General features: G+C 41.8%; 1 protein-coding gene across 8 annotated transcripts in view; it reads left to right on the forward strand.

Moving 5' to 3' along the window:
• The window catches only part of ARHGAP26 (Rho GTPase activating protein 26), a 456,250-nt gene that overhangs the window by 161,945 nt on the left and 266,755 nt on the right, over positions 1-27,550 (forward strand). For all 8 annotated transcript variants that reach the window (XR_005211383.1, XM_037801456.1, XM_037801453.1 and 5 more), the window contains exon 11: positions 19,525-19,603. Coding sequence is in view for 7 of the 8 variants with exons in the window: in XM_037801456.1 (XP_037657384.1) it covers positions 19,525-19,603 (79 nt within the window). In the remaining variant the exon portion in view is untranslated. The remainder of the gene's footprint in view (positions 1-19,524; positions 19,604-27,550) is intronic.

Raw genomic sequence — 27,550 nt, forward strand, 5'->3', positions numbered from 1 at the left:
TTTTCTTATTCTCGTGGCATCTGCACCACAACCGAGGGAAGTGGGTGTTCTGCTTATCCTCATGTTACTGATGAGGAATCTGCAGGTTCAAGGGGTGAGAACTTAGCCAAGGCTGAGGTGGGATTTGCACTGAGATTTGCAGGAGGTCATCCCAGGGCACCTTGCTGCCTCAAATCTCCTGATAACATTTTCCAGGGATGAGCCCCATGCTGTTTTTACTTGGATTTCAGAGCCCCCTTGAGTGTTCACTTTGCAGGCTGTGAAATCTGGAAAAAGCTTGTATATTCCTTTGCATTTGGCATTATAAACTGATGGGAAAAGCTCTGAACTTGCCTCTGTTCTTACATCTACCACTGTGTGATCTTGGAAATTCCTCACATGACTAACAATTGAAAGAGGCAGTACATCTAGATGGAGCACAGTGCCAGGCACATGGCACATAGCAGGTGCTGTCCCATTCCTTTTGTTTTCCAGGCCACACTCATTTCTGTTCATCTAAGGAGACTATCACGATTAGGAGAAATCAAAGCTGTAGTGCCATTTACCAGTTGCTTCTTTTCATTGTCTCCCAGTGCATTGCTGTCAGTTTGTTAATCCTCAAATCAGGGTGAAAAGGGATTAACCCCCGACATGTAGGTCCTGCAGGAAGAACTGTTGGGGCTCTTTGGCCTGTGAATGAGCTGGACATCAAATCAAACGTTAATATAGGATTCTGGGATTTAGGTCCATGGTTCTTGAACACTGTGTGTCAAAGATCCTCTGTAATACTGAATACATTTTCAGAAATCTACTTCTAATACATATGTCTAAGTTCTTTTACCTTTGATATCTCAAAACTAGGCCTATACTCCCTTTCCTGTATGCTCCTCCCTTCTCTGTTGGCTTCCAGATAACTTCAGAGGCCATGTCTCATCTATTTCCTTTTCTCTAGTGCCTTCTTTTTTCCCTCTTTTTTCAGAACCAGCTTTAGGGGAGGTTCAGACCCCTGGACAATTCTGAGCAAATGTTTCCCAAGCTAATATTAGTTCTTCATGTCTGTGGCTTTCCTTCAAAACAGTTTTATTGTTCCAAACATTGAAAAGTTATAGTAGAAATTTTTTCATGTTTATTCAATCCCAAATTGAAAAATTGCTCAGATAAAGGTATTGTATCCATCAAAGCAACATGATGGTTCTTCAAATTTCCCTTCTGATTTCTTTTGAAATTTAGTTTTAGGACTCTGGTATTAAGAACATGACATGACTTTAAAGGAATGTCTGTCACTTGCAGTGGTTGTGGGCTATTGCCACAACATGTTACGAGGAAGAATATTTTATTTTCCTAGAAAGACTGAACAGGGAGGGCCTCACTCACCGAAGCAGGAACAGTACATCCGACAGCCTTTTGGATGGATGGCCCAACACACACTGCTTGAACAAGTCCCTTTGATGAGAGACTCCCTTCACAAAGAAGCCATTCCATAAATTAATCTCCCTTATTCTGGACAGTCTCTGTTTTTTTATGACAGCAGCCTAAACTTACATTAGCTTTTAAAAATCACCCCTTTTTAATACCTTAATAGGACACTTCTTTGGTGCCTTTCTTTGCCTTGCCATAGCACTAAGCATTTTGAAGGTTTATATTTTATATTGTTTAACTGACTTAAAATTTTTTCCTTAAAGTGTGTCAACTCCTTTTGAGGGAGTTTTGTGTAAAATTCCTGGGTGAAAATGGGGCATCATCTAAAAGCAGCTTTTAGTGGTAGTGATACATGAATTGCTATACTTCCCAATGTCTGTCTTTAGTTACTTTGAATAATTAACTCTACCATGCCATGTCTTATGGAAATTAATGAGTAAATGTAGGGAAAATATTTGTTTAAGCTAAAGAATCATGGCAGTAGTCATCTGCCAGCAACCCTGGATTTGTTTATTTTTAAGAAACTTCTCATAGATGTAAGTGACACATGGATTTTTTCTCCTAAATGTTTTCCAGGAGGGACCACTAAACCATATGGAAAATAATAGAAACAATAGGAGTTTTTTTGATGCACTAAATCAATATAGTCCCTTTGGGGGCAATGTTTATACTTGGGGAAAGGAAATGATTAGAGTGCTTTATTTTATTCTGGAACTAGCTGACACCAGCTTAAGTCCATAGATTTGAAAGAGTTGTGTGGAGCACGGTTAAATGCTCCTTTCTCAGCATAGGCACTCTGCAGAGGAGGGTAGCCAAGGATGGCTTATTGGAGATGGCAAGGGTACCTGGTGCTAGGCATGTAGAACAAGCATAGCCCTTGCCTTCATGGCGCTGACTCTTTGGAGTAGAATGCACACACACAAATGTGTTCACACAACTAAAGGTATAAATGCATAGACGGCCAGAATGCTGTAGGAACATGGAACAAACAGGAGGACTTAATTCTCCCATTATTTCTCTTATAGAGAATAATAGCTTGCCTGGAGTACTCTGAATTCCTTCCTTCTTCCCTCCTTCTCTCCCTCTTCCCCTTTCTTTCTCTTTTCCTTATTTATTGAGTATAACTATATTGCCAGGGATTCTACTGGCAGTGGGGTTAAAAAGTTTAATGAGGCACTTAATCTGTTGGCTCTTTCTTCTTAAAAGTCCTCATCTGATTTTTCCTTTGAACCAGTTCTGAAGTCCTCCTTTTGCAATCAAAAGATGTACCTACCGTGGTACAGGGAGACAGCTCTCCCCTGAACCAGTTTCAGCCAGCGACTCTATCTTCTCAAGTACCACGTATTTGCACAGTATATGAGCTTTTATTTGCACTGGTTGACTGGTTGTTTAATTAGATATGCTTTATATACCTCTTTTCAATTCTGAATGTCTGTCTGAGGTGATTAGCTTCCAGAAACAAAATAACATAATGTGCATGTGGTTGTTCAATTTTGTTTTTTTTAAATGAGGACGCAATTTTGAGATAGATTATTTTGTTCTTTCCTTTGGGACCTTGGGGAACTATTTTATAAGAGACTAGAGGAACTCAACCAAGTTGGTTGCTATTTGAACTAAAGCTTCAGCATGTGTAATCTGTATTTGTGTAAAGCTAGGGAAAAAACTCCAGGAAAATGGAATGTTGGTTAAAATAAGAACAGTGGAAGATAGAAAGATTAATAGGAAATCTGAAAAATCATCTAGAACCTTCTAATCAGTCACCACCTTCATTCCAAGTATGTTTTAATAACAAGTGGCATGATACAGGTGAGAGAGAGAGGCAACTGATGTTTGAATTTGTGATCTGCCCCTTACTAGTTGTGTGACTCAGGGCAAGTGGTTTAACCTACCTTCCAGGGTTGTTTTGAGATGGAATGTGGTAATATTACTTTCTAGTGCAACCTTGTGTCTGAAAGGTTGTGCTCTTGGATTTTTTTTTTTTTTTTATTTGCATGTATCCTAAAACCTGAGACTTCCTTGCTCTTATGGTGAATTTCGGCTTTGGTGAGTGTTTCTGTGAGCCTGCTTTTTGTCTTGGTGGCATTCTTTTTCCTGCAGTGTCTCAGCTTTCCTAGCCATCTGAGATGAATACAGGTGCAGTAAGGTGTCCGGCGCCGCCCCGCTCGACCCCTGTTCCCCGGCCGGCGAGGGGAGAAACAAGGGATGAGAGAGAGAGAGAGATGCAGACCACGCAAACTGACCTGGCTGGAAGTCACGACTCGAGCCACACGGCGGTTGCGAGAGCAAGTCTTTTACTGAAGCTAGATAAGCATTCTCTGTTACAGGTTTCCACGCGGGGCAGAGTGCCTCGCGGGAGAGCAGCCTCGATGTGGCCGTCAGGTACGGCTCCTAGTGGGCTGTCTCCCCGAGGTTCGCTTGGGCAAACTCTTAAGTACTCTACTCATAACCAATGATCTAGCGCCGCGCATATGCACTCGATTGGCAGATAGGAATAGTGAGTGTGCACGTCATAAGCGGAAGCAGGATATGGGCGCCATCTTGGCTCATTCGATGGGCGGGGGGACTTTGGAGCAGGTTTACAGCGCATGCGCTATGCCCGTCCCGGGAGACGGCTCTCCACATCTCCCCCTTTATTATTTATATCGACCCAGTGTCCCCAGTGATGAGTGTGCTCCCGTGAACCCAGATGGCTCACAATTTGTTCCGGTGCTTTGGGGAGTCTGGACTAGGTCTCAGCCATTTAGCGGCGGAGCCTCTAGCACCGACCAGAATGCTCACCTCATATGGAGACAGGAGAGTCCGTGAGCTGGAAACAACATGACTCTCCCTGCAGTGCTTTGCCTTGCAACTGGGGGACAAAGGCGGGGGCAGGGATAGCATTAACCAGAGTCGGAGGCGTCACTAGGCGTCCCTATGCATTGGCTAGAGTCAAGTCTGGCCACAACTATGACTCTGCCTTAGGGACCTACCTGAGACAAAAATTATGACTGCTGGCGTCGCCCGTTATACCCGGGACACAGCTGCGCGCTTAGCTACAAACCTCGCTCCCGAGTGCCCCGCCCGAGGCGGCCAGGATGGGGTATGGCCATCAGAATGGTCGCTGTTGGGGGTATCAAAGGTGGAGGACATAGCCATCATAGTGGTAACACGGTACTGCCGCGCTTGAAACAGGCGTTCTAGCAAAGATTTAACAATGACTAATCCCACCAATGGTCCCACCATCAAGAGAATCCAATTAGTCAAATTGGGCCAAGAGAACCAAGAGGTGACTTGGTCCCACAGATTTTTTACAGTCTCGCCCAGTGTGGAAAGGTCGAAACTAACAGGCTTCAATTTCCTAATGTTCTCAAGTCCCTGAAGGTCGGATTTCACTTGGTCGGAGAGATTGGTGAAGTTGGGGAGATAAGTGTCCTTGAGCCACTCGGCGACATCTTGCTGCTCCTCTGTCAAGTTCACCCTAACCGGGGTGACACAAAGCCTCCCGAATAACCATCGGGTATCACACGTCTGCTGGAGAACTCTCCAGAGTCCATCTATTTCTAGTCCAAGTTCATCTATCTCCGCTAGGAGTTTCTGAATGGCCTGGAAATTTAAGTTCAGCATCTGATTGTGGCGGCGTAGCACGTCTCGGGTAAGGTATGCCTCTTGGACGCCTAGACTTAGAGAAGGGGATATTGTTAAGTGAAACAACTTGAGAAACAGGGCCAACCCAGTCGGTTGCCTTGACGGGGAGCCAGACATAACTTGGGCGATACACTAGGATAGCGGGGCGGCGAGGCATCCGGGTCTTTGGAACGGTTGCAGACTGTAGGAGCAAACCCCGGAAGGAAAAGGCACCTTTGAGTCTCATTTTTACTCAAAATCCCTTCACAAGACTGGCGGCTCTTCCCTGTAACGTTAAGAAATTCAAGCAAGACTCCCTTACTTAACTCGCCATTACCAGTTTCACAAGTAGCATTCGCCGCAACTGTGGTGTTGACAACCTTGACAGAGAGGTTAGCAAAAGAGAGGATCAGTGTGTCATTGGTGAGGGGGAAGGACTCGTTGAAGCTTGTGGAGGAAATATTTCTGTCAGAAGGCAGGTGGTGGAGACCTAGAGACAGGGTACGAGTGAAAAACACAGGAGAGGCGGGAGACCCAGCAGAGAATGGGGCCAGGGTCGGGGGATGATGCCACAGGCCCCAAAGACCACTCTCCTGCGCTACCACAGTTCCACTAAAAAAAGAAAAAGGCAGATTAGAAGGATTGCTATAGGAGAGCAAAGAACAGAGTTACCGATCCTCTTTTTGGGCAACCGCGGGGTGGTCAGTCCTACTATTATCGTCTTGTCGGTCGTCGCCATCATCAGCAGGGTCGGAGGCTTGGTCTAATGGTTCAGGTTGTATATTCGTTGGCGTTTCTGACAGCTGTTCCTTGGCTTCTTCAGGTGATGTCACGGTTCTCACCAGTCTTTCCGGAACCCACACTGGTTGACGTCCTGGTTCCTGGGGAAAAACACAAACAGAGCCTCTGGCCCAGCTGAGCACCGGGTCAGGGCCTTTTCTAGTTGTTCTGATACTAGGGCGTGCAACGCTGCAAGTTTTTCCTGTGGCAAGGGCCACTGAGGCACCCACACCGGAGCCTCGGTTTTCCATTTTAGTTTTATAGGTGTGGGTGGGAATCTCTCCTCAGTGGCCCCTATGAAAAACCCAAGCCTCGTCTGTCAGACTTGGGGGCAGCTTGTATAGGCTCCGCACGTCCGTGCAGTGAAGCTCCTAAACCCTTGCCGGGGGTATACCCCATTTCTTTTAGCAGTCGCTTAGAGGTTGGGGAGTAGCCGCTAATTAAAGTAACGTCCATTTGGGTCAGAATGTCTCTTCCCCACAAAGACACAGGCAGGGCTAATACATAAGGCTGGAAACTGCCTTGGTGTCCTTCTTCATCGGCCCAATGAAGGGCAGCTGCACTGAGCATGGGCGCTGAAATTTGGCCTATTCCTCTAATGGGCTCTTCCGCCCTGCTCGTTGGCCAGGTGGGGGGCCATTCTTGTTGTCTTATGATAGACCGATCGGCCCCTGTATCGAGCAGGCCCAAGAAAGATCTGCCTTGCACCTTAATGGTTAGCATAGGTCGAGACTCCAGGGACATATGGAGTCCCTCAAAAATCGCTCCACTGGATCCGAACCCTTTTTCCCCTCTCTGTCTGATTCTGCTTGGAAAGACTGCATGTAAGCTGGGTAAGAGCAGGAGCTGCGCCAGCTTATCACCTTCTGCAATGACTAAGGTGCCCCGCTGAGATTGAACCATAACTTGGGCACGGCCTGTGAAGTCTGAATCTACAAGTCCTGGTATAACTGTTAATCCTCTCAGGGCCGTGGATGCTCTCCCCAATATGAGCCCTACAGTACCAGCCGGTAAGGGCCCCTTGAAGGAGGTCCCTACTAACTGGACACCCATGGAGGGGGTTAGTACGAGTCTGGAGGTGGCACAGAGGTCCAGTCCTGCTGAGCCGGGGGACGCACGAATTTGATCGGATCCTGTGTTGTCGAATGGCATGCAAGGGGGTCCGTCGAAAGGGCGGACCCCCTCTTCCCGTTTTTTGGAATCTGCTCGGGGCGGCCAGAGAGGCGTCTACCCTGCGCATCGAAAACCGATTTACAATCTTCTGCGCGGTGGGGGCCTTTGTGGCAACGGCCACACGGCCTGGTTACTGCACCTGGTTCGCCAAACCGTTGAGTGGCAGGGGGCTGACGTCTATTGGGACAATCTCTCTTAAAGTGCCCTGATTGGCCACAGCCATAGCACCCGTTAGACTTTGCCCCTAAGGTTCTCGGGCCTTTTGTAGCCACCTGTAGGGAGCTAGCTAGCATGGCAGCTAGACCTGCATTAGTTAAAGGGCTGCCAGTATCTCTACAGAGCCTGACCCACTCTGTCAAATTTTTTGCTCTGTTTTGTGCCAGGATAACTTTGCACTCCTTGTTGCACTGCTCAAAAATCATTTGCTTAACCACAGTCTCTGCTACTCCTGGATCTGAGAAGATTCTCTCAGCTGCGGTTTGCATCCTGGCTACAAAATCCGCAAATGGTTCTGTGGGGCCTTGGTGTATATTGCTGAGTGAGGCCTGAGCCTCTCCCTTACCTGTTAGCTTTTTCCAGGCACCCACAAAACAGCGGAAGATCTGGGCGTAGACCTCTTGTGGGAAACCCGTTTGGTTCTGGGCATGGGCGCCTCTCCCCAACAGCATGTCAGCATTCCACCCGCCACGTCTCCCTGCCGCATTCCTTGCGGCCTGCTCTTCAGCTAACTCCTCAAACCATGCTTTCCAATCTATGAATCGGCCTGACGGCAAGCAAGCACGGGCTAGCTGAAAAATATCTGCGGGTGTATGATTTAGAGCAGAGAGGTTCTCGATCATGTTCAAGGTATAAGGGGCATTGGGGCCATACTGATGGACGGCCTGCCTCAATTCCCTCAATAGTTTGTAATCATATGATTCGTGCTGATTGCCACCTTGGGGATTGATAATAACCGGGTACATTTCTGAGACTGGCTGCGGCTCAAGTGGCTGGTAGCCACCCAGCATGCCAAAAGGTCTAAATGTTGTGAAAGGGTTCCATCTCCAGAAATGTCTCCCACCACTACCTAATGGCAAAGGGTCCTGAGGGCCTGTGTACTCGGGCGGGGGGTACGGCAAAGGTTGCCCCTCCCCTGACCGGCCCATCGAGGTTTCCGGGTCTGGCAGCAAAGGATAATTACATTTACTGGGCATGGCCACTAGAGGGAGCTCTCGGCGAGGTCCTTTGGTGGGACCGCCCAAGGCGTCAGTTGGGAGCTGGGGTGTCCCTGGGGGTGCAGCGGTAGACATTGGCGGGGCGGAAGGCCGCACGGGTGTGGCGGGAGGCTCCTCCCACTCAAGTAGCGGGGATGCTTCCGCCTCCTCGTCAGTATCGCTATCTGACTCTGAGTCAGAGTCACTGGACTCCGGCGGTTTGCCCTTATAGGAGCCGTCCGCTGACGAAACTGACTGGGTTTCTTGGAGCGCGCACCGTGCTTCTTGCAAGGCAGAGGACGGGCTTAGGCCGGCAGCCGATTCTAGTTCAAGGACCGCACGGACGGTCTCCCATATGGGTACTAGAATCGGGTCCATACACACGCCCGTCTGGCGCGCTCGGTCTATGTCGCGACCGAGCTTCATCCAAGAGGGTAGGCTAAGGCTGCCGGTGCAGGCAAACCAAGGGGCAAAAGTATCAACATCATCAAGAAAACGCTGAAGGGAGCTTTTCCTGACCGAGATACCCCGTTGTTTCAAAAGGTTCTTTAAGGGAGCTAAGAGAGGTGAACTTCCGGACTGCCCCATGATTGCAGTCGGCACTATACTTCAGTCACTCGGAGAGCTCTTCCGAGTCCCCCGGGGTCACCTGAAAACCCACGGGCCCTAACTATCATGTAATAAGACGCACTCACCTTCTCGCGTTGATCAGGCGCGGGAAGTCCGCCGTAAGCTCGATGCGCAGCGCTGCTCTCCTCACAGAGGGACCGTCGAGAGCGAGGCAGGAGGAGGAGCGTTCCCCGTACGGGCCACCACTTGTCCGGCGCCGCCCCGCTCGACCCCTGTTCCCCGGCCGGCGAGGGGAGAAACAAGGGATGAGAGAGAGAGAGAGATGCAGACCACGCAAACTGACCTGGCTGGAAGTCACGACTCGAGCCACACGGCGGTTGCGAGAGCAAGTCTTTTACTGAAGCTAGATAAGCATTCTCTGTTACAGGTTTCCACGCGGGGCAGAGTGCCTCGCGGGAGAGCAGCCTCGATGTGGCCGTCAGGTATGGCTCCTAGTGGGCTGTCTCTCCGAGGTTCGCTTGGGCAAACTCTTAAGTACTCTACTCATAACCAATGATCTAGCGCCGCGCATATGCACTCAATTGGCAGATAGGAATAGTGAGTGTGCACGTCATAAGCGGAAGCAGGATATGGGCGCCATCTTGGCTCATTCGATGGGCGGGGGGACTTTGGAGCAGGTTTACAGCGCATGCGCTATGCCCGTCCCGGGAGACGGCTCTCCACAGTAAGGGCACATGTATAAAGGGGCTACCAGGGGAAGATTCATTTTCAAACTATGTTATTTGTTTTTCCTACAAAAGATAAAAAAGGTTTGTACTCCCCTTCTAATTTATAGACTCAAAAGGAAACCATAATCATTTCAAATTAAAATAATGCTATTACTTCTATTTTGGTATGTGGTATGTATACACGTATGTGTTTGTGTGTTTGTGAGATGGTGTGTGTTTTCCAAATAGGATCATATTATGTAACAGCCTTTGTTTCAGTGTTCAACCTCTAGATGGCAGTTTTGTATATGTATTAGTAACTGTTAGCAGTTTCAGTTGAAAAGCAGCTGTTTTTTTAATACTTTTAACAGTTAGGAATCAGTGGCATATGTGTGTTATTTTCTAGAGAAGAAATGATCCTGTGGATATTATTCTCTAAAGGAAAGGTATTCCAAATATCTTATTTTTTCTCTAGAAATTCCTTCTTCCCACCCTTTCATGACGGGTTTATATCCACCTTCCTCTGTTTAGATAGTCCATCAGGCTTCTGTTTAAATATTACATTTTACTTTGCTTTCTGAACTAAAATGTCAGGCTCTTTGCCTAAGGGACAAGGATGGTGGAGAATATAGATCAGTGATTTTGGCTGTCCGATGTGTGCTGAGAACAGACAGCCCTACGTTCCCTCTTTATCTTTTGCAACAGATGAATCCATTTTTCCTGGTTTCAGACTTCCCCACCCCTCCCCTTCTCACCCCTTGTTTGAAATAATATTTGATTTTGCCTTCCTGCTGGTTAGATTAGACCCCTGGTCTCAATGCCATTGACATTTCAGAGAGGAAATGGCCTTTCCTTCCTCAGATGGTGTTATATTGCTCTGACTTCATGGACTTGGGTGGGGGGAAATAGTGTCCTTTCCGAATTGCTCCTTGGCCATTCTGTTACAAATCAGCTAGCTGAGAAGTTCTTGGACTCATCAGGATTTATGTAGTTTGAACTTGTCATTAAGCTTGTTTTGTTTTGTCCCCCCACTCCTTTTAAATTAGAATGAGAGAATGTTTGTTTGCTGTTTGATTCTGGTTTAAGGAAGAATGAATGTGGTGGTGAATTGCTTTTCTTGAAGGGAGACTTAGGCAACCTTATTTCTACTCTTAAGCCTGTATAGTAAAATTTGGGCTTTCAGTGATTGAATATATCAGCTTATTTGCCAGTTTCTAAATATAAAATGTTTGATTAAAAAAAAAATCTAAACCAAAATTTTACTGTTACAAATTCTGAAGAGAGGTAACAATTTAACCTGTGATTTTCACTTACGAACATCTGTTAGTTTGAGATAGGATATAATATAAATGAAAAAAAATTGAAAATGAATTAGAAGATCCATGAATTAGAATCTTTTTATAGATTGATATCAACAATAGTAACACAAATTTGCATTCTTCCTGACTCTTTATTCATCCCTACAATTAATAGTGCTGTCTTTTGGTGCAGTATGTTAACACTTGCTTACGTCTATGTCTGTGGTCATCGTAGCTGCCAATAATAGGCAGTCAACAAATATTTGTCACATTTAAAGACCGTACAATTTAACATGTTAAAGTCCCTTATTTCTTTGCCTGGGCTTCCTGACATTTTAGACTTTAGTCTTTTATAAAATCAAAATATAAGGAATTATCTGATGTGGTTGGCAGTATTTACTCTTTAGTCAATTATTAATGCTATGGTCCTAATTATTTTAATAGGACCTTTCCTCCCAAGAGGTCAGTGTTTCAAGCCTTAGTAGGTTATGATTCATTTATTCATTATAATCAGATCTTTTCTAAATAATTGATTAGGAACCTGTGTCTAAATACTTTTTAGGGTTTATGTGCGTATGAGAGAGAGAGTGGGAGGGAGGGAGAGAGAGAAGAGAAGGAGAGACAGAGAGATGCCTTTTTTTCTTCTTCCTTCCTGTCAGGAGCTGGTCTCACGGGGTCTCAGGCACATGCATTTTATGCACATGGGGACAGTATAGAATTGTGGTTGAAGTATTGGCTTTGTCAAGCAGAGCTGGGTTCAAGTTGAGGCTTTGCCATATACTAGCAGTGTAAAAGTGTGCAAGTAATTTCCCTGACTCTGTTTTTTTGTGGGTTTTTTTTTTTTGGTTTTGTTTTTTTGCTTTTAAAAATATGTATAATGATGGTACCTATTTCATACAGTTATTGTGAAGGATAAATGATAATACAAGTAAACTCCTTAGCACAGTGATTGGTACATAATAAACATTCAATTAAACTTAGCTACAGTTTGTGAGCCTTTAGTTTGCAAAGTGGCAGGGTACAAGATCAACATACAAAAATCAGTAGTGTTTCTATACATAAGTAATGAACAATCTGAAGAAGAAATTAGGAAAAAATTCCATTTACAATAGCAACTAAAAGAATCAAACATCTAGGAATAAATCTAATCAAGGATGTAATGGACTTATACTTAGAAAACTATAAAACATTGCTGAAAGAAATCAAAGAAGACCTAAATAAACAGAAGGACAGTCTGTGGTCATAGACTGGAAGAGTAAATATTGTTGAGATGGCAATTCTATCCAAAGTGATTTATAGATTCAACACAATACCCATCAAAATTCCAGCATCCTCTTTGCACAAATGGAAAAGCTGATCGTTAAATTTATATGGAGGGTTAAGGGGCTCTGAATAGCCAAAGTCCTCTTGAAAAAAGAAGCACGAAGTTGGAGGACTCACACTTCCCTATTTTAAAACTTAGTACAAAACTACAGTAGTCAAAACAGCATGGTACTGGTACAAGGACAAACATATAGAACAAAGGAATTGAATTGAAAGTTCAAAAGTAACCCCTCCCCCATCTATGGCCAGTTGATTTTTGACAAGGGTGCCAAGTCCACTCAATGGGGAACAAAAAGTTTCTTCAACAAATGGCTGGGGAAACTGGATATTCATATGCAATTTCACACCATTTACAAAAATAAACTCAAAATGGATTCAAGACCTAAATATAAGATCCCAAACTATGAAACTCCTAGAAGAAAACATAGTGAAGCCTATTTACAACCTTTGTTATGCAATGGTTTCTTAGACTTTACACCCAAAGCACAAGCAACAAAATAAAAAAATAGCTGGGACTTCATCAAAATTAAAAACTTTTGAGCATTAAAAGACTTTTTCATTAAAGTAAAAAGACAACCTACTGAATGAGAGAAAATACTGGGAAACCTCATATTTAATAAAGGTTTAATATCCAGAATATATAAAGAACTCCTACAACTCATCAGTGAAAAGACAAACAACCCAATTAAAAGGTGGGCAAAAGGCTTTTATAGACATTTCTCTAAAGAGGATATACAAATGGCCAAAAAGCACATGGAAAGATGCTCAACATCATTAGCTATTAGGGAAATACAAATAAAAAAGCACCAAGACACCATTTCACGCCCACTAGAATGGCCTCTATTAATAAAATGGAAAGTAAATGGTGGAAAAATAGAAACACTTGTTTACTGTTAGTGGGAATGTAAAATGGTTCAGCCACTGTGGAAAACAATTTGGCAGTTCATCAGAAAGTTCAGTATAGAATTACTGTATGATTCAGCAATCCCATTTCTAGGTATATACCCAAAAGAATTGAAAGCAGGGACTCGAACTGATAGTTGCACACCAGTGTTCATAGCAGCATTATTCACAGCTGCCAAAAGATGGAAGCAACTCAAGTTTCCATCGATAGATGAATGGATAAACAAAATGTGCACATACTTACAATGGAATATGATTCAGCCATAAAAAGGAATGAAGTTCTGTTGCATGTGACAACATGGATGAATCTTGAAGACATCCTGTTGAGTGAGATAAACCAGACACAAAAGGACAAATATTGTATGATCTCATTGATAGGAAATATTAGAATAAGCAAACTCATAGAGTCAGAAACTAGAATATAGATTTCTAGGGGTCAAGGAAGGGGTAGGGAATGGGGAGTTAATGCTTAAATGGTACAAAATTTCTGTTTGGGGTAATAGAAAGTTTTGGTAATGGATGGCGGTGAGGGGGACAGAACATTGTGTATGTAATTAACACCACTGAATTATCTATTTGAATGTGGTTAAAAGGGGGAAATTTTAGGTTGTATAAATGTTACTGGAATAAAAATAAAGAAAAAAAAAACCAGAAGACTGTGCAATACAAATAGTGAATCTTAATGAAGCTATGGACTATAGTTAAGTATTTAATTATAATAATATTGTTTCATTAATTGTCACTAAGGTATCACACTAATGCAAAGTGTTAATGAAATAGAAAATGTGAGTTGAAGGGAGTTTATATGAGAACTCTGTATTTTCTGCATGTCTTTTTAGTAAACCTACAACTTCTCTGATAAAAATACATAAATAAATAAATGCCATGTTGGGTTGCTGAGCTGGGAAAAAAAGAGATTTTAGACATTCACCGTTGTTGGTCCTAGTGCAGAGATGACTTTTTTTCCCCCCTTTTAATGCTTTATTTAACTGATTTTAAATAAATGTTTCTATATGAGAACATTAGTAAAGGCAATAAATGACTTTAATTTTATTTTGGATTGAATTTTGGAAAACTGCCTCCTCTTCCACCAATCTGCAATATTCAATGCTGAACATTTGTAAACTGTGCTACAAAGCTAGCCTACTTTGACATATAAATACTATGTACTCTCTGTATTCCCCAAAAGTCTTCCAGTCACAACGAAGTAATGTAAGATACACACATTTATTACCAAAATGTAGTAGTGAATATGCTTCTAAGAGAAGAAACCCTGATGTCTAAAATAACGCTTTCATGCAGTTTGCATCAGAAGCTGACTGTAGAGGGAAATGTGCTGGCAAGAGCTGCAGTTTTAACATGATGTTTCTTTTCTACTCCAAGAGACTTTGTTATGAAGTGCCATGGTGCAATTCCAAGTTTCTAAGTGACTTTGTGTGTTTGAAGGTAAACTTTTTGATGGTTTCCATTCCTTGGCATTTGCTTCCCTTGTAGAGCTGCTGGTGACATTTTTATTTGTTGTTCCCCTGCTTAGCTTGACACTCTGTTTGCAGGCATATTCTTCTGCTTTGGGTGCTGTCAACATGGCAGAAGGGTGCAAGAAGAGGTGGAAAGATAGAGCTTGGGTAACTGTTAAGATTCCAGCATGAGATGATAAAATCATTGCTTCTCATGCTTTACTGTTTGGATATATGGGTCTACCACCAAAAGCCATTTTCAATTCTCCCTCCAGCCAAGCTAAGTCTTCTGAGTGATCCAGCCGCCCAGCCGCTGCAAAGCAACACTGATAGCCAAGTCGTAATGTGCAGGAACTTTTTCATTTCCTTCTTTAGGAGCCTTCTTTCCGTGAGTAACAGCTTATCCAGCTGAGCAGGTATCTGCAATTTACACTGCTCCTGAAATTGTAGAGATGACTTTTTAACCTGCCATGATAACCTGGGGAGGGGCTCAGATTGTGTCAGAGAAAGACAATCTCTAGAAGTTGCAAACTGGTGGTCCACAGACATGTATGTTTTGGCTTGAGGAGTGTTTGAGGTAACATTTTAAAATTGGAAACTCTGTGATGCTGACCCCACCTTTCCATGTGCTAGCTGTTGGTCAGGCTGAATGTGGCAGATGTCTACATTAGGTAGGCCATGTGCTTGCTACTCTGCCACAGTTCCCAACATGTCCTTTTGTTTTGCATCACAATGACAGGTGACAGCTAACACTTTGCCTTGCACCTGCGCTGTTTTTCCCATAAAGGGGAAATACTCCTTTGTTCCCATGTCTCTATCAAAAAATAAAAGTGCAGAAGGAAAAAGAAAAAAACAAAGGGCTGCCCATTTCCGGGAAAATGAGACAAGCCTATTTTCTTTGGATCAGTGAAGAATTTTTCATGCAGTTTCATTAATTTTGTTTACTTCTTTGGTCCCTATAGATATTTAAGTCTGTAATATCATAGACGGTCAGACACCGAAAAGATGTCATTCTCCAAGATTATTTTGCATGGCTTTGACCATTTCTTTGTGTTAATGAAGATTAGAATCAGTATTCCCAGTAACACATTAGAACCAAATGCCCATGTGGAAATTCCCCTCCTTGTCAGTCTGGAGCTCTTTTCATCTGCGGATGGTAGCCTATTCTCCAAGCCTTCATCACGTCCCTCTGTCTTCCTATGTGAGCATAGTGGGGCAGGTTTCAAATGTAGGCTGTGAGAACATGTGTTTCTGTGGGTGCCATAGTCCTTCTTTTGCTCTGAATGTGACCCTTAATGTGGCTTGAGGCTGGGGAATGAACTCTTGCCAACAGAAGATTTATAGTCTTATGAATGAGTAAGCCCTAGATCTTTGAAGGTTGGTTTAGAAAGAACAGCACTGTTAGATTCTGAGCATGTGTTTGTTTCAGTGGGGTGGAGGTAGTTATAGCATTTCCTTGTCCAACAGGAAATGGGTAAATTGCCAAACCACTGAGATCACTATTGTTGACTCAGATTTAGGAATACAATTAGAGTAGACAAGCTGTCGAGTAACGTTGGAATCAAAGCTGGTTGTGATTCTGCTTGCTCTTGGCTGGTGGGAAGGCTGTGAGCTGACATCAGCAGTCCCAGGCTAAAAGATGTGTTGCTTTCTGTGGTCTCCTTTTGGGGGCCAGTGTTGGAGGAGATGTGGTGATGGGTAGCTTGCCCTCTGGTAGATGAGTAACTGTTTCCTACATCACTCCTATAGCATGAGAGGTGGGGGTGGCAGCTTAGAGAAAATTGCAGATCCTTGTTCCTGATTCTCGAGCTGGTCCCAATATAACTCTAACCAAGGACTTACTTGGAGTGAAAAAGAAGTGCTGTATTTTAAGTAGAATCTTAGGATTGCATTCCAAAAAAGATTTTAAGTAATTTGTTCTTTCTCTCACTTGGTGGGCAGAGGGAACATCTTTCTAGATTTTCGAAATTTTTCTAAAGACCCTTTTCTGTCCTGATATGTTGTCGCTAATTCTAGAATGGGGGAGTAGGCTACTCTGATGCTTTATTCAGGAGGAAAAGGAAACGATCATGATGTTAGAGACTGTGTGCCCTTTCAGCCTTCAGTGGCTTGCTTTGTGGGAGAGGTGTGATTTTCAATGCTGTGTGTATGTGTGTGTGTGTGTGTGTATGTGTATGTGTGTTGGAGTAGGGTCCTGCATATCAGAAACATTTGTGGGTTGTTTCTTTTCCTTTTTAAACCATGAACACTTGCTCTTCTCCCTCCATAATTTTGAACCTACCCCATACTTGTCATCTGTTCCCTCTCCTCCCGGCTTACCCCTGTGACATCTAACTTTAGGAGCATTTACTGTGTGTACCAGACACTTTGAGGGAATGCTTAATTCTGAAGCAGATGGTCCAGGTACAACATTTTGAGCAATACTCAAAGATCCAGGTGCATATAATTGAGAATTCTGCAGTGGATTGTAGCTTTGTAAGACCTTTAATTTCAAAGTCATTAAAACTTTGAGCTTTGCCTTCTGAAAAGTAGAAGGGCAGAATCAATACACCATGTCCCTAAGCCATAGAGTCAGCCCTGGGAGCCATGGCTGCCAGCACAAACTCTGCAAGTACACAGTGGGTCTGGCACACCAAATGGGCAGGTGGTGGGCAATGGGCACTTGGGTCTGAGAATGAGAATTTCTGAGAAGAGGAGGCAGAACGTGGCAGGTGCTCATTGAGAGAGGAGTTACTGCATCTTTTGAGTCATCTTTATGTTGTGGCACCAGTGTGGACTTCACAGGAATAACCTCCCTCTGGAGAATCAGTGCCCTTCCCATCGCCTGTCTCTCATCCCCAACACACCCGCCTACCCACCTGCTCACCCACTCTTCCACCCTCACACGCCCCTCCATGTCCCTGTGCCTGCTCTCTCTCTCTCTCTCTCTCTCTCTCCCTCATACACACACGCACTCTCTCTCCCTGCCCCGCATCCCGTATTCAAATCCAGACCCGATGCCCACAGCCCCAGCCCCTCTGCACTGATAGGCCCATGTCTTTGGAATCTTCTTTTTCTTGGGGGGTCTTGAGAGATAAACAGTGAAAGGAAGCAAATGTGACTTTTTAAAATATGGGAAACATAAATAAATCTAGCATATGCATTGGAACTATGGAAATAAGCCAGGAACAGTGATTATTGGTGGGTCAGAGAGAACTGGCTTGGGTGCTTGTGGGGCCCGGGCTTGTGCTGCTCAGAATATTGGCAAGCCTGGTTCAGTACTGTACTGCTCTCTGATTGTTAACAGGACTTGGGGACTTAAAAGGTGATTGGACTTTAGTTCTAACTCAGGTGGACCCCTTTTTCCCTTTTAGGCTTTCTCAAACTTTAAAGATGTGTGTTTAAATCAGCAATTCTTAACGTTTTGAGGGTTGCAGTTCTCTTTGAGAATCTGATCGACGGTTTAAATTGTTTCTGCAGAAGAATGCACATACCTTTAGGGAGAGGTGGTTTATGAGCTCTCTGGGGATCCATCTGTGGACCCTGTGTTAAGAACTCCTGCTTTAATGAGCATAGATGGCTTTTAGCTCCTCCCAAGGTCATTTTATGCACAAGTCTCTGCTCCACATGGAGTGCCATCTGTAATGGGAACTCAGCAAGTACCATTTGATGTGTGTATGCTTTCTGGAGGGCTTGTGCTCAGTTTTTAAAAAATTATTTTTTACTTTTTTGTGTTGAAATAATTTCAAATTTTCAGGACAGCTGCAAAAATAATACCAAAACCACAGAGTAAAGTCCAACATATTCTCACCGAGATACACAGATCCACCAATTGTTAATGTTTTGCTACTTTTGCAGTATCGTTCTGTCTATATATTCATCTGTCCATCTGTCTGTCTGCCTATCTATCTTTCTATCTATTTTCTAAACATTTGAGAATGGATTGTATACATCATACTCCTCAAACATTTAATATGTCCATGTCCATTTCCTAAGAACAAGGATATTCACTGAGTCACCATTTTAAGTACAGTTATCAAGTTCAAGACATTTAAAATTGATATCAGGCTTACAGTCTATACTCCAGTTTTTCATAAGCCAATAATGTCATTTTTGGCCTTTTCTCCTCCATTATTAGATCCAGTCCAGGATCATGTATTGCATTTAATTGTCATTGTCTCTTTAGTTTCTCTTTTTTAAATTGTGGAAACATATATGCAACATAAACTTCCCTACCTCAGCCCCTCCTAAGCATTTCATTCAGCAGGATTAATTACATTCACATTGCTGTGCTGCCTTCACCACATCCATTCCCAGAACTTTCTCATCACCTGAAACAGAAACCTACACCTACTATACATTTGTGCTCAGTTTTAAAAAGCAAGCAGATTTCAGTGAGAGACTGAAGAGAGCTAATGAATGTAAAGTACTTAACACCTGACATAGAATAATTTAATGTATACATTTAATATGATCATAATCACAAAGATGATTACCTCCTTAAAACTCTTCTATGTCAAAAGCAGCTTAGAAGCGTTGGACTGGGTTTTAGGAGACTGGCATTACCACAGCTTGAACGTTTTCTCCTGTTTTTATCTTATTTTTTTTGTTGAGGTGAAATTCATGTAACATAAAAGTAACCATTTTAGAGTGAACAATTCAGTGGCATTTAGTACATTCACAGTGTTGTGCAATCACTACCTCTATCTAGCTCCAAAGCCCTCTTTTTATCTTAAATTCAACAATTCCATTCATTTCAATAAATATGTATTGCCCTCCTGCTGTGAGTCAAGCACCCTGTGAAGCATTTTGGGAAATAGAAATGAATAAGATTTCAAGGATTGAACAAAATCTAAAGGGCTCACCTCACTTATTTGTGTTTCTTACCTGGAAAGTATGGTCATGTCATCTGTGTTTCTTTCTGCCTCCCTGAGGGAGATGAGCTTTTTGCGAGTCATATGGGGAGATGGCCTTCTTTTCAAAGACTAGAAGATGGCTTGGAAAGGCTGTGTGTTGTGCTCTATTCCTGGTGTTAACCCTAGCAGTGGCTTACTCAGTCTAGTAGGTGCTTCTAGCGTTCATCTTTGCCAGTTTTTCTCTGTCTGTGGCGCTGACATATCTGTCCCTCCTCTTTCCGCAGGCCAGGGGTTATCACCATGCAGGCATTGTCGGAAGAGGACCGGAGGCTCTGGATGGAAGCCATGGATGGCCGGGAGCCTGTAAGTAACAATTCAGGGAAGTAGATCAAGAAAAAAAGACCTGAGTTGTTTGTTACTTCCCAAGCACAGTGATTTTTGCTGTTGCTCTAAAGTCTTGGGTTATCAAGACCAATGTACCAGAGGTAGTGTTTTCTTTCTAGGTTGGTGTTTATGGATAGTGATACTTTCTTCTGTGTGGATGTGGTTCCTGAGCTGTGGCCTCTTATACCTAAGGTGTGGGTTCTGCATGATAGGACACAAAAATACCCTTTGCTGATGCAGTTGTAGCACCCGTAGGTCTCTTAGAGGAGACAGGGACCCATCTGGCTTGCTGAGTATTTTTATTGACCCTATGATGCCTCCTGCTATCATGAAAAAGGCCACAGAGCATGATTTCAAACCCATTTTAAAGGGTAAATGATCATAATGGTGTATATAGTTATGCAGCATCTTTTATCATCTCCTTCTAGTTCAGCCTCCTATCGCTATAGTAACTCACATCCCATAATAAAGTACTGGAACATTATCAGGGTAGATGGAAGGAGTTAAGCCCAGTAATGTGACCCTTGCCCCCATTTCAGAGATGCTGGCCTCAGCTGGGTGATCTAATCTTCTTGGGGTTTTTCTGCATCTTGTGACATGTGAAACTCATGTAAGAGCCCTGGGGAAGCCCCTAGAGTCAGAGTAGTCCTTATCTTGGTGCCAAGGATATCGATTCCAGTGCTCAGCAGATCTCAAGGCTATAGAAAATTTCCCACACACAAGATAAAAAGAATCCAGAATGTCAGAGGGCCAGTAATGAACATTTGCAAAGACACTATCCAAAGGGGAGAAATACGATGTTCTGGTTTGCTAATGCAGCTGTTATGCAAAATACCAGAAATGGATTGGCCTTTATAAAGGGGATTTATTGGGTCACAAATTTACAGTTCTGAGGCCATAAAGGTATCCAAACTAAGGCATCGACACGAGTATACCCTCTCTAAAGAATGGCTGATGGTGTCTGCAACACCTCTGTTAGCTGGAAAGACACGTGGCTGGTGTCTGCGGGTCCTTTGCTCGCAAATTGCATTCAAAATGGCTTTCTGTAAAATGAGTCTGGGCTTGTCTGTCTTAGCTTCTTCAGCTCTATTCATCCAAGTGTCGAGGTCTTCTCTTAGCTTCTCCAGAGCAAACTCTGGGCTAGCACCTCCAAATGCCTCCAAGCTTCTCAAAGCATCGGCAAGCATCTCTCCCAAATTGTCTCTCAGCTGCTCTGAACTCCTGTCTGTGGGCTCTTATAGGACTCCAGTGATTTAATTAAGACCCACCCTGAACGGGCAGGGTCAGTATCTCCATGGAAATAATTTAATCAATTGTCTCACCCATAGCTGATTGAGTCACATTTCCATGGAAACACTCAATCAAATGATTAATGTCTGCCTTCACAGGATTGCATTACAGAACATGGCTTTTGGGGCACATAATATATCCAAACCGGCACATATGTAGAAGGGAAAAACAGGACAAGGCCTCCCTCCATGGACTACAGAACTCTATGGTTCAAGCTGGTGTCCAGTATAGATGATTCCAGTTCATTTGTGTGTCTCTTTCTCAACCTAGTAAGGTGATCTGACAGTGCAGAGAAACGTGCCTTCCCACTGAACTATTTTTTATGTGAACATGGAACTCAGTTCAATCATTTGAAGAAATAAATAGTGTTGCCTAACACTTAATCAAATATAGAGCAAGAACTAAAGAACTATTTAAAGGTTTAGGCACAATTTGTTAAACTATAATTAAACGTTTTATCTTAATTCTTCTACTGGGCTAAAATATAAAATAGACTTGTTTTTCCCGGAATACATAGTTTCTGATAGAAGCTTTCTCAAAAACAGGTATGTATTTCTACCTTTAGGGCTTTGTGGGCACAATAGCTGTTTGATGTCAGAGAACTTTGAAAGTGTCTTCTTTAGTAGTCCTTCATTCTTTCTAGCACCACTACCGTTAGGTGAGTACTTTATTGTATGTCAGACACTGAATTGAGCACCTTGTGTCTCTTAACTCATTTATTCCTTTTAGTACAATATGAAAAAGTGCTTTGATTCCATTTTACAGATAAGGAAACTGAGACTTAGGTTAAATAACTTGCCCCAAGTTTCACAGATATTAAGTAAGTGGCATATTAGTAGGGTACAGACTAGGATGCTATAATAAAGATACCCTGAAGTACAGTGGCTTAAATATGATAATATTTATTTCTTGCCCAAAGCTCAGAAGTGAGCAGTCCTGCCAGATGTTGGAGATAAAAGAGTCTAGGGCAATCATCTCAAAAGACCCAGAAAGTGCGTACATCACTTTTAAACACATTCCACTGGCCCATACGTAATTATATGGCAACATGTATGTGCAAAGGAGGACAGGAAATTTAGTCTGTACATAGGCAGCCTGGGACTGGCCAGTACCTAGTTGCACAGATATTAAGTAAGTGGCTGTATTAGTAGGGTACAGACTAGGATGCTATAACAAAGATAATTATTACTTCAGGGAAGCAGAAGAAGAAAGATACCGGGGATGATTAAAAGTCTCCAGCAATGGAAAAGCTAGAATTTGAACCCATCTGTCCCTAGATATATTCATCTTTAATAGAAATAAAATGTCAAATTGTCCTTTAAGAATTCTCACTCAGTTCATGTATACAATACTTTCTTTCTCTGACTCTCCTGAATGATTCTTTAGCTCCTAGGGGAGGAAATAAAAATCCTGTCACAGCATAATATTCTTGGTCTGTAAAAAACCCCACTGCAGTCTTTTTTTGCAGTGAGCTGGTATTCTGTAACTGTTTCACCAACTCCATTTTAAGTTTTACCCCCCACTCTTCCCTGCCACTTGATATTTGTTCTCTGTCCATATGTAATTGGTCTTCTTACTAACAACTCCAGTTTTCCTGTTGTTTAACATCTGGCTTCTGCAAATGGAAGAGTGTGCTGTTGAAAGAAACATCTCCTTGCTCCAGAATATACCCATGAAAACAAGTTTAAATACAAAATAACTTTTTTCCACAGGAACATATAGCTTGCATTGAAAACCACACTTCCATGTGTTTTTTTGTTTCCTAAAGGGAGCTATAAATATAGACAAATGATGATTGCATAATTGACAAGAATATTAGGCTTAATTTTGCCCCCCATTGCTGAGAGCCTCTAGGGAACATTACTGAAGATATAAATCTAGTAGACAGCAGCCCCGATTTTAATCACTGTCTCTCTAATTAGTTAAATCTTGTTCCCTTGAGAGTTTTGGTTTTGTTAAGGGAGAAAAACCTTTCTCTAGCTGGTTTTAGAGCAACTTCCTTACTTCAGGGAGATTTAATGTTGGCTTCTGTCTTCTGTTTTTAAACTTACATTTCAGTTGTTCTGTGATTGATTATCTAGTGTGGGATATTTTGTTTTGGTAGGTAGTTAATTTTGGTTTCTGTCCTTTTTGTTCTTTCCTTGTTTAATTTTAGCACACTCCTAGTTCAAAGAAATGTTGCATGACTTTATAGTATTGATGGACATATTATAGAGGAGGAAATTAGCGTTGTGATCCTACCATGTGCATTATGGATTTTATCTATGTAGTGAATTTGACTTATTTTAGTTTAAGTGAAGGAAAACCAGTTCAAACTTGCTTGAAGTAAAAGCTGGATTTGTTGGCTTACACAACTGAAAAACCAGGCCCATTTGATTCAAGGAGCTTAGATAATATTTGGAGTTGGTTTCTTTTTTTGTGTTTGGATTCACTTTCCAATAGGTTCTTTCTATGTGGTAGCAAGATGCTTTCTAATTGCCCAGGCTTATGTCTTACTATCAAGAACAAGGATCATTGAACTTTACTGTAAAGGGACAAATAGTAAGTATTTTAGGTTTGGGGGACCTGAATGGTTTCTGTTGCAGCTACTCAGCTTTGCCATTGTAATGTAAAAACAGCCATGGATAATATGTGAAGAGTGATTGTGGTGGCTGTGTTTCAATAAAACTTTATCTACAAAAACAGGTGGCAGGCCAGATTTGACTCATTGGCCACAGTTTCTCAACTCCTGATCTAGAAGTCTAGTGGAAAGAAAGCTTTTGTATAATAAGCCCAAAGCAGTACCTATTTGAATTTTATTGGACTAAATAGTTGGACTAGAATGTGGAATAGATGAATTGACCAGAAATACTCACCTGCTTACTGTTCTGGAGTGACATAACTGCTGGGGGAAATCAAAGCATTGTTCTATGAGGAAGGGGGATAGACAGTAGATAGACAAAAATGACACAGTTTCTCCCTATTCTAGGATCTATATTTCATTAAATTTTATATTCAAAGAGCTTGCTCTTTGATAATTGAGCAAGAGTTAAAGCCACAAGCTAGCAGCTAACATGATACTCTATGGTCAGAGGCTGAATACTTTCTTCTGAAGATCAGGAACAAGGCAATGATGTTTGTTCTCTCCATCATTCAGCTATTACTGGAAGCTCTAGCCAGTGCAGTAGGACAAGAAAATAGAATAAAAGGCACACAGATTGGAAAGTACAATACAAATTGGCCCTGTTTGCAGAAGAAATGATTTCTATATAGAAAATTCCAAGGTATCCACACAGAAAACTCCTAGAATTAGTAAGTGAATTCAGCAAGATCACAGCATGCATAATCAACACACTAAAAAATCAATCATTTTTTATATACTAGGGACAAACATATGGAAACCTAAATTAAATTATAACAGTATTTACAGTCCCTCCCCCACAAAGTGAAATACTTAGGTATAAGTCTAATAAAACATACATAGGACTATGTGCTGGAAATCACAAAATGCTGATGAAGAAAATCAAAGATCTAAATAAACTGAGAGATACACCTTGTTCATGGAGTAGAAGAATCAATATAGAAGATGTCAGTTCTCCCCAGATTGACTTAGAGGTTTAACGTAATTCCTATCAAAATCTCAGAAAGATTTTTTTGTAAATATAGACAAGCTTATTCCAAAATTTGTATGGAAACGCAAGAAGGGAACTAGAAGAGCTGAAACAATTTTGAAAAAGAACAATAAAGTGAGAGGTATCACTCTACCTGATTTTAAGACATCCTAGATAGCTATAGTAATTAAAACTTCAATATTGGCAGAGAGAAAGAGACAAATAGATCAATGGAGCAGAGTATATAACCTAGAGAAGATCCACATAGATATACCTAAGTTTTGACAGAGGTGCAAAAGCAATTCAGTGGAGGAAAGAAGTCTTTTCAACAAATGGTACTAGAACAATGGACATGCATAGGCAAAAAAGTGAACTTCGACTAAACCTCACATCCCTATACAAAAATTAATTCTTAATTAAAATCATAGATTTAAATGTGAAATATAAGGCTATAAAACTTTTCAAAGAACACATAGGAGAAAAATCTTTGAGATATAGGGCTAGGTGAAGAGTTTTTAGTCATGCCAACAAAAGAATGGTCCATGAAACAAATAATGGGTTAAAGCGTTCATCATCAAAATTACAAATTTTTGCTCTGTGTAAAACCCTGTTAAGAAAATGAAAAGCCAAGCTACAGACTGGAAGAAAATATTTACAAAGCATATATCTGACAAGGAACTTATGTCTAGAATGTATAAAGAACTCTCAAATCTCAACAGTTGAAAAACAAACAATCTGGTTACAAAATGGGCAAAAGACACAAATGGACATTTTGCCAAAATGCTGGATGGATGGCAAATAGGTACATGAAAAGATGTTCAGCATCATTAGCCATTAGGAAAATGCAAGCTAGAACCACAATAACACCTGTTAGAATGACTAAGTGATGACATCAAATACTGGCAAGGATGCAGAGAAACTAGATTTCTTATATATTGCTGGTGGGGATATAAAAATCATAACAGCTACTCTGGAAAATCACTTGGCAGTTTCTAATAAAACTAAACATGCACTTACCATACGAGCCAGCAGTTGCTCTTGGGCAATTATCCCAGAGAAATGAAAACTTATGTTCACACAAAAATGTGTATAAGAGCTTTATTCACAATAGCCCCAAACTGGAAACAACGCAAGGCTTCTTCAGAGGGTGAATAATTAAACAAACTCTGGTACATCCATAAAATGGAATTCTACTCCACAATAAAAAGATGAACAATTGATACATACAGTAAGAACTGGATGAATCTGAAGAGTTTTATGCTAAGTAAGAAAAGCTAATCTCAAAAGGTTTCATAACATATGCTTCCATTTTATAGCATTCTTAAAATGACAAAATTCTAGAAATGGAGAATAGATTAGTGTTTGCCAGGTATAGGGACAGTGTGGGGAGGGAGGCAATTATAAAGGGGTTGTGCAAGGAAGTTTCCTTGTGATGATGGAACAGTTCGGTTCTGTTTCTTGATTGTGGTGTTGGTTATATGAATCTATAGATGGGATACAATTGTATTGAAGTACACACACATTCACAGTCTCTCGTAAATACAAATGAGTGCATGTAAAAACTGGTGAAATCTGAACAAGGTCTATAGACTAGTTTGCCATACTATACCAAGGAAAATTTTCTGGGTTTATTTTGTATTATATTTATGAAAGATAGTACCATAAAGAGAAGCTGGGTAAAGGGTTCTGGGACTCTCTCTACTATGTTTGCAATTTCCTGTGAGTCTATTCTATTTTAAAAGACAAAACAAACCACCAAGCTAGCTAGTCAGGTAAAGTTTAGAAATGATTCTGCTGGATTTCCTTCACTTTCTATTAAATCTGGATTGATAAGAGATAAGAGTCACTGTTGAAGCCTCCATCTTCTGTGGCTATTGCCTAATGCTTGTGGAGACCTTAGTTCAGGAGAAATAGCACAGCTCAGAGAAATTTTAGAGAACAGCAGATTTACTTTGCCAGTTCCTAATAACCCAAGTGTTTTCTACTTTTCTTTTTGTGTATTGCTGGTAAGCATGTTTGCTAAAAGCAAGTGGGTTAGAATCACTACCAGCTTACCATCATTGCCAACACATACACACCCAACCTGAAGTATTTATTTTCTCTCTATGATGGAATGATGGCTCAGCAAATCATTGGGGCTCATGGGTGATCTGAAACCTTAGAGCTTGCTTGGATCAGCCTCTTTGAAATGTGTTTGCATATATTCCCTCAGCTGTGATTGGTGTTATCTGTCTGGAACTTCTTATATTATCTCATTATGGAGGTATTAGTCATCCTTCACATTCTAAGGATCCTTAGTTAAATTAATTATTTTTCCATTTTGAGCCAGTACTGGAATCTGTTTTGACAGCCCGTAGGTTTGAAGGTTAGTAGATGCCAGAATTATGTGGAATTAGATTAAGAAGTTAAGAAACAGGTGATGTCGTATCAAAGACTTTGTGCCAATCCATTTATTAGGTTGAACCATTTGAAATTGCCACTTTTGTTGATCAGTTTCACGTGGTTCAGCCTCACAGATGTGGAATAGAAAGAGGCCCATACATAGGGCAATGTCACACCCTTCTTTATGGAAGAAGGAACGCCGCTTTAAAAAGCCAGATAGTGGTTGATCTTGGGTAGATAGTACAGGTCTCCTAGCTTCCAGCTTTGTGTTATTTTTACTGCAATACATACACTACTGAATTATTAAGAAGCCATAGTTGAATGGTGTTATCTAACCTCACTTTTACACGGAGCTACTCTGTTATGGCTACTGCACGGAAGAAGGGAATAGCAGGGAGAGGGAGAGACCACTCCTCTAGTAAAAGACTGCTTTGCTTCCTTCCCCTTACCTCTGCTTTTTTTTTTTTAATTCTATTTTATTGAGATATATTCACATACCATGCAGTCACACAAAGCATACATTCAATTGTTCACAGTACCATTATGAAGTTGTGCGTTCATCACCCAAATTAATTTTTGAACATTTTCATTACCACACACACACAAATAATAAGAATAAAAATTAAAGTGAAAAAGAACAATTAATGTAAAAAAGAACACTGGG

The sequence above is a fragment of the Choloepus didactylus genome, chromosome 13 (assembly GCF_015220235.1).
Source record: "Choloepus didactylus isolate mChoDid1 chromosome 13, mChoDid1.pri, whole genome shotgun sequence".
Classification (NCBI taxonomy): Eukaryota; Metazoa; Chordata; class Mammalia; order Pilosa; family Megalonychidae; genus Choloepus; species Choloepus didactylus.